This window comes from Monopterus albus, unplaced genomic scaffold (genome assembly GCF_001952655.1).
Source record: "Monopterus albus unplaced genomic scaffold, M_albus_1.0 scaffold424.1, whole genome shotgun sequence".
NCBI classification, from domain to species: Eukaryota; Metazoa; Chordata; class Actinopteri; order Synbranchiformes; family Synbranchidae; genus Monopterus; species Monopterus albus.
In genome coordinates this window covers 148,546-159,008 of record NW_018128304.1, presented here as the reverse complement: position 1 = coordinate 159,008, position 10,463 = coordinate 148,546, and the positions used below count along the sequence as shown (strand labels likewise).

The 10,463-nt window shown below is 43.2% G+C and overlaps 1 protein-coding gene across 1 annotated transcript in view; it reads left to right on the top strand.

Annotated features, from left to right (window-relative positions):
- LOC109952001 (slit homolog 1 protein-like) overlaps nt 1–8,386 on the top strand; it is a 58,066-nt gene extending 49,680 nt beyond the window's left edge. The window contains 4 exon segments of the mRNA XM_020586823.1: nt 1,089–1,213; nt 1,451–1,659; nt 3,655–3,681; nt 3,684–8,386. Of these exon segments, the coding sequence (XP_020442479.1) occupies nt 1,089–1,213; nt 1,451–1,659; nt 3,655–3,681; nt 3,684–3,838 (516 nt within the window). The 3' untranslated portion in view covers nt 3,839–8,386.
- Nucleotides 8,387–10,463: the final 2,077 nt, after the last annotated feature.

The window sequence follows — 10,463 nt, the reverse complement described above, 5'->3', positions numbered from 1 at the left end:
GGGGGTCACACTGTCTGGGCCTGGTGTTTTTTAAAAAGCACATTTAACCACGTTTAGCCAGTGGTGTTTTTCAGGCTCCCCCACACAGGTCGTTGGCTGAAACCTGAGCTTTCAGCTTTCCAGAGTAGCTCCTCTTTGCTGCTCTGATCTCCCTTGTCAGTGTGTTCCTGGCCTGGCTGTACAGAGTCCTGTCCCCACTTCTGTAAGTCTCCTCTTTGGCATGATGGAGCTGCTTGAGTTTTACTGTGAACCAGGGACTGTTGTTGTTGTATGTGCAGAAGGTCTTGGTGGGCACACACGCATCCTCACAAAAGCTGTTATATGACGTCACAGTGTCCGTGAGTTCATCCAGCTCTGTAGAAGCAGCCTTGAATACCCTCCAGTCTGTGCAGTCAGAGCAGGCCTGAAGCTCTGACTTTGTCTGCTCAGTCCAGCTCTTCACTGTTTTGACGACAGACTTCGCAGCTTTAAGTTTCTGCCTGTAGGTTGGAATAAGATGGAACATACAGTGATCAGAGAGTCCGAGGGCTGCACGGGGGACAGAGTGATAGGCGTCTCCTCTGCTCTCTTCCCTCGCTGGCGTTTTCTCCAAATTCCATAGAGGGCCGCTGGCCTCCCGACCAGAATGCCTACACAGCTTTTTGCATTAGCATAAATTGGAAAAAAGGTGTTCAGAGTGAGTCTGGTGTTTAGTGGCTCGTCTCTGCTGAAGGCCGAGAAAACAAGGATAAACAACAAACACACGAGAGACCGCGTGATCAAGGCAGCTGTCATCAGCGCCATCCTGGATGAAGACTTCTCAGAGATTTTTCTTCTGATTGATATTACTAGGACATTAAGGAGAGTGTAGAAAGCAACTTATCATGTTGTGTTAGGTCTGCGTGATGACCAGTGTGGCTGAACAGAGATAACACTGACAGCAATCCTAGTTTCTGCAAGCAAACAGGGACGTGGGCTGTTTTAGGATAGGTTAGGGTCAGAAAACGATGTTGCTCATCATGAGGCCCTGAAGATTTATAATGGCGTGGACTGATGCCCCTCTCTGGGGCCAAGTGATGGGTCTGGCTTAAACATGTCTTCTCCCCCAGGGTCCCCAGTGTCACTGTCACTCAGGCTGGATGGGAGAGCACTGTGACCAGCCCATAACAGGGGGCCTTACTGGAGTGGATGTTGTCACCATGGCAACTGGTGTCAACCCATGTGATGGCAACAAGTGAGTGTGGTTTGCTCTGGCATTTAAAGACATTTCAGTTATTGCACAAATGATAGACTTTACTCTGAAAGTTCTCCACTTTACAAATGTCATTCTTCATTAGTTTAACATGCAGTAAAAGGGTTAATGTGACATTTATAAACCCTTTTTTGTCTTGAGTGTTTCAGTTGTTTTGTCTCTGCTTGTTGAATCTCCTTTCCTCGTCTTCTTCACTCCCTTCCCTCTGTGTTCGTCTAGGTGTGTGAAGGGTGTGTGCATGGCGCTGGATGCACAGACGTACCGCTGCGACTGCCAGGACGGATACCGCGGTGCACTGTGTAACCTGCAGGGGGAGCCTGCAGCTTTGTGTCAGGGCCTGCATTGTGTGCATGGCCAGTGTCAGCAGACAGAGGAAGGAGAACACTGTGTCTGTGAGCAGGGATACACCGGGCAGAGCTGTGATATAGGTGAGGAACAACAGAGTGGAGAACTTTCAGACTCAGGTGCCGGCTAATGACTAGAGCCACAGGCAGACTTCTGATGAGCAGGATCACAGCGTACACTGCAAGTGATAGACCCAGCCATGCTAGTCTTTGTGTCTGGACCTCATGGGGTTCCCTTACATCAGAACAAGCTGTCTTCCATTAACATACACCTGTCAGATCTTTACTGGGCTGTCACCGAGTCTGACCCCAGCATTTGGCTGTGTTCACACTGAGTTTCAGAGTTGTGAACAACTGGAGCCCTCTCCATTCATTTCTGTTGGGGATTGCGTTCACCGCAGCCAGCACCAGAAAAAAGTTGGATCTAGTTTAACTTCTACTGAACTGGGTGGTGACATCCTACAGCAAAGGCACTGCATTGACCAATCATGTATGGGGGACAATCAGGATGTGTACACCCACAGGAAGAAGACTTGTTTGTTTAGCATGTTAGCATAAGCATTCGCTGCTATTCCCTGTTGAATTTAGGCCACAGTTAATGCACCATTACGACATGCCATGCATTTCATTAGTACTAGATGGGAAACAGAGTTTTTTGGTGCTAAGGTAGAGTAGGCTTCGTTAGCAGCATGGCTAACCAAAGCACAACTGAAACTCACGGGCTGGAAAGGTGAATGAAGCCGCTCATGCTGACTCGTCACAATGTGGCCATATCGTATATGCTTACAACACCCTCCCTGCAGCCCCTCACCCCCAGCCAATGCAGCGTTGTTTGTAAAAGCACAGCAGGAAATTGCATTTTACCAAACTCAGTCAGAACACCTGCTTGGTGCCATCCAGAAGAGCACATTCACATTCATGCACAGAATGCTACCATTAGTTTGTTCAAACTTTAGAGCTATTTTTGTTTTGAGGTTGATTCACTCGGGTAAAAATGTATTGAAGTGAATCAACCCTCTGTGAAAAGAAGCTAATCTGATCCAGAAATAAAAAAACAAAAATACTGGGCTCAAGAACTTGATCACATCTGACGCTGTAGCCAGCAGCGATTATTATTTGGGAAAATAAAGTAAAACTGGAGTATTTATTTCATAGCTTTATGTGGGTTCAAACAATTAAGATGTAATTCAAATTCTAAAAGGCAAATAGCTGCATTTACAAAGGGCTTTACGTATTTAATATAATTACTTATTTTTGCTGCTCAGTCAGTTTATTGACAACTTTTAGCCCCATTTGTGCAAAAACAAATTTGGCTTATGATAAACTGATTGAGTTGTATTCAAAATCTAAAGGATCAGTTTGCCAGATTTGCACATTGACTTCTTTTCCTATTTACTCCAATGAGACCAAAGTGCCTGCTTTTTTTTTTTTAAGAAAATAGCTTTTGTAAAAAGTTCTGTTTTGTTCAGCAAATCATTTAGAATTTGTTTGTATGACATGAGATAGTTTGATGCTAATTTTGGCACCTGATTTTGATTTACTCTGACACTGAATTGCCTACTAGTTTTAATAATTAGATGTTTGTTAATTTTTGGTCTGGTCAACAAAAGACTTAAGACATTTCATTCTAGTTTTCATCAGTGACATTTTAGTCTCACATTTGTCATGTGTTTGTATTTGGTCCACACCTACAGCACCAGATAATGTTGGCTTACCCTGGGAAAAACCTGCTGCCTGCATGTTTATGTAGATTGTCCCTGCTGATTTTGTCACTTCTTGTCTAATGCTCAGTGGACTGTAGAGGAGTAATGTCAGATACTGTTATTGACAGAGACAGAACATTACCAAAAGCAAGATGCTTCCTAACATTTGGACAAGAAACGATTTGGGGGCAGCAGAGGATATTGTTGTGCTTATAGTAGTATAGTAAGTAGTTCATTTGTCCATCTGTCACATTTTGTTCTTATTCAGTGACAAAAAGGTAATACATTGGTGTTTTAGTTTTATTCTCATTTTATGTTTTGTCATAGCTTGTGCTGACACAGTTAAAGAGCCTGGACTGTGTGTTTCTGTCCACAGAGTCCCCGTGTCGAGGCGAGCCTGTCGGTGCCGCGCAGGACCCGAGCCAGGCGGCGCTGCCGCCTCCTGCTGTGCTCCTCTGAGGGTCCGGCGCCGGCGGCTCAGCTTCGAATGCAACAATGGGACCTCATTTATGCAGGACGTGGAGAAGCCTGTGGAATGTGGCTGCAAGGAGTGTGTGTAGTAGTGTGGATGAATTGGTGTGCAGATACACACACACAGGCACAACACACACCAAGCTAAAGAGGTACACACACTGTAGGGACTCTGTCACTGATAAAGGACATTTTTTTGTTGTTTGTTTTGACGTGCTTTTGCGCCCAGGTGTAATTTTGTAACATAAAACAGTTCTTCCCTCTCCAGACATGAAACCAACGAGTCAACCTCATCGTCATCTTCCTCTTCTTCGCCTGCTGCAGGAGAACCTGCACACTAACTACCTAAGTCCAGCTCATTATTCATGCTCACGTGTCAACAAGCCTCCATATGCCTCCTCATGTGTTTATGATGTTTGGCTGTTTCAGTGCCGCTCTTCATTCGTTCAGTCGCGTCGGTGAGCAGTGACCTGTGGCAGGAAATAAAGATCCTAATTTAAGTCATTTATAAATTATAAGGTTTCACAGTCAAATATGATGAATTAGAAGTCGCTCGGGTTTTCTCAGCAAGATCTTCAGACTTGATGTGCAGGCATTTGTCAGCAGCAGCACTGAGATCTGTCAGTGTGATGACGGAGGGGCCTCCTTATGAGCTGAGGCTACATTTTAAAGTGTTGCTTGTTTCAGACATGTCTGCTCCTTCATGTCTCTACTACACTGGTGAGGCCCTAAACACCATTTTTTATTCTATACGTTGTGGCTGAAGCTGTTCAGCAGTGACCAGAGTCAGGTTTACACATTTCAACAGCAGACGTTATGTACTGATCTCTCAATAACCAGGAAGGTGAAATCCTCAAACTGTCATCAGCCTCGCAGAATTTTGTAGAACGAGCATGATGTCTGAAACACAGAATGTGCTGTGGAGGCGAAACAATGTGTCTTACAACAGATGCACAGCACAGGGACTGTAGATAAAGTAACTGCAAGTTAAATATGATATCACGGACAAGTACAGAAATGTGAATTCAGTAACTAGTAGCAGACTATTGTAAGGAGCGCTCTTCACTTTGAACATCAGTCATGTTGATCAGGATCATTTCTTCATCTGAGTTGACTTATTACTTACAAAGGAACTGGTTTCCTCCATAATGTGGCATAAATTTGACAATGTTTTGTAAATTCAGTGTAGACAGAAATTTCACAAAGGTTGTGGCTTTTGGGTTTTGTTCGCTTAAGATTAACAAACAGGTTGAAACAGAAACCTTTGCTGATGGTAGACATGTTTAAATTGTAAAATAAACCCAGGTCACTGAGTTTAAGGTGGAATCTGAGCTCAAAGAAACAGTCACTCACCATCTTAACATGATTTAAATGATTGTATTCATTCCTCTTCCAAACTGACTTCACACATATTTTAATACCAGGAAACAACTAAATCTGATGATATTCAATGTTTGCTGACATCATTTATTGTCAAATCGCCACATAAGTTGTGTTTTGTTTGGTTGGTTAAATGAATCTTTCCATTTCAATTCAATCATGACTGGAAATGTGTTTTAAATGTATGGAATCAATAAGAAAACCTGTGTTGATTGGCCACCGCCCATCTGCTCAATCCGCTTGCATTTAAATAGAAGATACTCAGTGCATTAAAGTTTAGAGAAAGGTCAGGCTGCTGTGTGCAGACTGTCTCTAGTTGGGCCCCTGATGATACATCACTAAGTCACGCCCCCAACTTTACGCCACTCAAGTTAGAGGGCGAGCCGTCGCACCAAAAACACCGCCAAAAACAGGAGAAGGAAGAATAGGTTAGCTACTGTTATCTTAGCCTGCTAGTGTGTGAGTGAGAGAAAGTAACTACACATGATAATGCACACATAGTACACGTTGTAAAGCAGAGGGTTTTTGTTTAGGATGAATGTTACTACTTATAGCCATAATATTACTGTCTGCACACCTAAAAAAAACCCATATATAGTGTACCCTGGAGTTAGACTTTATCTCAGATGACCCTTTGTGACGGGGAGCTGAAGCCGTCACGTTGCTCTTTTTAAAGACACCAGACTCCATTGACAGCAGTAATTTTACCTCAGAACACAGGAGTTGCTGGTCTGCTGCTGCTGTTTTGTTTAATGAGTCTGATGGCTTTGAAGAGAGCATAGATTGATATATTAGCTTTAGTTCTTTGTCCGACAGGAAGGTAATGCAGTGAAAATATAATATATTAAGATAGGAGTGTTCTAAATGTAGTGTGCACTTATGCATCTGTAGCTTCACCACTGCTAAATGACTGGCATGCTAAACCTGTTGTATGTTCCATTGTGCTTAAAAAAAGCTTTAAAAAAATAGAAATAGCAATATCATGGGCCACCATAGGGGTGTAACATGAGTGACATAACTTCAGGGACCTAACTTGAGGCAGACTGTTGAAGGTTTATGATACAAGACTGGAATATTGTGCACCACACTAGCAGGATGCCCGAGTGTCTGTAGAGTAAATCAGATTCATCCTGACTAACCTGCGATATTTTCACCATGTCAGCCCCCCAGTGAGGTTTACAAGAAGCATTTCATTAATATGCCTGGCGACAGAACAAGTCCACTGAGATCTATCAGGTCTCTTCATACTAACAATCAGCACAAACCAGTGTGTGTGAGCAAACATCTGCCGACGTCCGTTAACAGTTTGTTTAACGTTCATGAATGAGACATGACGTTGGCAGCGAGCTGTCACGCTTGTTCCACTTCCTCCAAGACGACATCAATACGGCCTTCGGGGTCAAAGGTCACGGGGTTCACGGGGACACCAGAGGGGTTGTGAAACGTTTCCATCGCTGCTCGCCAGACGCCCTTTCACCCGGTTTAGACTAGTATGCGGGTAGGAGTGTGCGTGTCTGTTATTGTTCTTCCATCTTTGTGAGGACCAGTTTTTATAGAGAGGATTTTGTCCGGTCTTCACTTCTTCAGAGGGCAGCTCGAGGGTTAAGTTCAGGATCAGGTTAAAGTGTTGGGGATTAAAGCTAAATGCTTTGTCTGTGCTGGTCAAAGCTGTAGCACAGACTGGTGATGAAGGTAAAGCATGAAAAGTTGACATCTGCTTAGAGTATCAGTGTTTTTTTTGCTTATTGTTTAATCTGAAAATTCCTGATTTAAATAATAATTTTGCAAGTTTAAGGCTATTTTGTTTAGTCAAGAGGTTAAAAGTTAATGTAAGAGGCAATAACAGTGCCTTTGCAAGTGTTTGCTCCTTAATCACAAGTCCTGTATATTTAACCATTGCATGCTATTTAGTTTTAGAGTTTTGTTTCTACAAGAATTTGTCCAGGTTTCCATTACTTTGCATTTGTTTCTGTACAGTGTGAGAACCCTGAGGCAGTCAAGTGAAATCTGTGAACATCAAGTTGACAGAATGTTTAATCAGTTTAAACCAGACTGATTAGTACAGAAGAGGATTAGGACCACTGTACAAAATATATTTGAGTTTGTCTGAATTCTAGCTCGGTCTTATTAATTTAATGATCCAGTCATTCATCTGTTACTTGTTGTCTGTAATTCACTGACTGCTGCCTCATCACTAAATTCTTTCCCAAGTAGGTTTACACATTATAAAGTGTTACATCGATATATCTATCGAGGCATTGTTTATAAGTTCCTGAGCATAAAAAAAGAAATGCATCCATTCATTTCTGAGAACAGGAAACCAGCAAATGTTTGGCATTTTTGCTTGAAAACTATTATTTAATTTCAATTGGCTAAAATCTTTGCAGCTGTAATTGCATAGCAGCAAGTTTGGCTTGATGACTAGTTGTTCACTGTAATTGATTTTCATGTTGTATGGAAAACAGCGCAAACTGGTTGCAATATGGTGCTAGTAAATGGGCTAGACCGTGCAAAACCACTGGAATGCTTTGACTTTTGAGAAATCTGGCTTTTCCCCCCAAATAAATAAGGGTTTGTAGGAAAGCATGTTGGCATTCCTTATTATAAGGTATATTTTTATCAGTACAGGCAGTTGTATTTGAAACAATACACAGCTCTAGGAAAGGGCTAGGGCTGGGTCACTGTCAACAGAACTCATTATAGGAATGAGGGTCCTCCAACGTATAGAAGTACAAAAATGTGTGTGTATTCGTCCCTGATGAGCTTCATTATATACAGTGTGTTCAGATCAAACGCTTCCTCTCCCATTTGCCACAAGAGCCAGTGAACGCATCGCACAGAAAACGTAGCTTTTATACATGATGACGTTATTTATATGGACATGAAACAAAAATACAAGGTGTGTGAAGTTGTTTTAACTTGTTTTTTAGCCGTTGAGTTAAATTTTCCACAAAAGCTGAGCTGTCTCATGAAACAGAATGAAACTAACGTAGCTTTGATTGTTATAACTGCACAGTACACGCAGTAGCAGCCTAACAGATTGTAATATATATTATAAACCTATAATGCATTGATTTTGTCATAGTATTTTTATATGTTGAAGAGGATGTTGTCTCTGTATCATCTGTAGACTGTAGAGAAGTGTTTGTTTTCAGTTGCCAAAAAACGACCTCACGCCATTCATGGGAATTTTACAAAAAAGAAAAATAAACAGATAATGTTTGGTTGGTTTCGTCTCGCCTGAGTGGAGACGACAAGTTGTGCTTCTTTTTCATATTTATTTAAATAAAGAGCTGTTTCTCCTTCATTTTTGTTCTTCAGCCTTGACAGTACTTTGGCTTTTCTTGTTGTTGATGCTCTGACCTCTGACCTTCCCGTGTCACACGTAGTCGAGGAATGATGGAGAAAACAATGGCAGTGATAGGCGGGGGGGTTGGGAAGGGAAGACTCAGAGGAGAGCTAGATGGAGTGATGGAGGAGGATGGGAGCAGAAGAAGATGGAGGGCAAAGTAAGGAAGGATGGCTGGAGAAGAAAGAGGGATGTCTCACTGGGGAGGGGGCGGGGCAGCGCTCTGAGATTGAAGCCGTTTAATGAAACTGAGATTTATGCGTCCCCTCGTAACCATAAAACAAAATATACACCCCCATCGACTTTGACACAGTGCCTCCTCCCCCAGCTCACACACACACACACACATGCACTTCCATTCTGCTTGCAGTGAAAGCTGCTCCCTCTCCCCACCCCCCAACCTCCACCTCTGAAACCCATCCAGCCAGCCAGCCACCCCCCTTCAACCTCTCTTCACTGGCATCTTTCCCCTCCCCCTCTGAGCTTTTTCTGTATTCTCTGGGTCTTTAAAAGAGGATAAAATCAAACCCGGAGCCCCGTCCCAACCCCCAACTCCAGTAAAACCTCCACATCTTCTCACATTGACAATCTGCTGCACACAAAGGACAAAAAAATGTACACACAGCAGTGAAGAGGCGGCAGCGTGATTGTCAGCTACGATTGATCATATACAAAAGTACATCAGCTGCCAGTGTTTGCACAAAATGTAAGGTACTGTTATTGTGTGAGAGAAGAATTTCTAGAAGGTAGAGCAGAGGGAATGTGTTTCATCTCTGAGGGGAAACTGGTTCATTAAAGCAGAAAAGAAAAGCAGAGGTATATTTGACACCGATAAACTGGCTCTGTGCTGTTTGTACAAAGAAAGAATTTCAGATGGTTGAAATGCACTAATATTTAAACAACAATGTTTTTATTCCAAGGCAGAAAGCAGCACTACAGGACCGAGCTGCCTGAAATGAAGCTTCAGAAGGTCTTCATCACCTCTTTGCACACATGTCGGTGGGTTTCTACTGAGATTAAAAAGCAAACTGGACCCTCTGTAAACTGCAGCACTCAACCTGCCATGAAGTGGTGAAAGGCAGCATCTACAAACACCTCCACTGCTGGTACTGGTGGATCGATAACATATCACCAGTGAACATATTGATTTATGTATTGATGATCTGTACCAGTCCTGGTCATGCTTGTGTGAAACATACATAGAAACAAGCCTCGTGCACTTCAGGTCCCCAGACACAGAGCTGACATCAGACACAGCATCGTGAGCGATGTCTTCATTCTCAGTCTAACTCAATGTATCTGACGTGATCTGGGTTTTCGGCTGAAGTCAATCATTTAGTTGTTAACACAGATCCGATTCTTTATTACTGACTTAATTTACACCTTTAGATTCCTGACAGAAACAGAATAAATGTTTGACAGCAGTGGGAAAGACCAATTTGATGCAGTGCATTAACACAGCATCCTCTTATCAGCATCTCTCAGGGCTTTGTTAGAGAGCTCCAGACAGGAGCTGCACTAACAAGTCAAGCCTAAGTTTTCTGTCCCACTGTTTTATTTAGTTTCATTTATTCTTGAGTATCTTACTTTACCACTGGACAACAGCAGGGGGCAGCTACAGAGAAGGTGCACTGACTACCTGTGTCCACACACTCAGTACAGCTAACCTCTCCTCTCCTCTCCTCTCCTCTCCTCTCTCCTCCTCTCTCCTCTCCTCTCCTCTCCTCTCGTCTCCTCTTCCCTCCTCTGCTCTCCTCTCTCTTCTCTCCTCTCTTCTTCTCTCTTCTCCTCTTCTCCCCTCTTCTCTCCTCTCCTCTCCTCCCCTCCCCTCCTCTTCTCTTCTCCTCACCTCCACATGCCCTCCCATCCTTTTCTCTTCTCTGCTCCTCTCCTCTCCTCCCCCTCCTCTCCTGTCCTCTTACCCCTCCTCTCCTCCCCCCTCCCCCTCTTCTCCTCTCCTCTCCTGTCCTGTCTTCTTCCCCCCT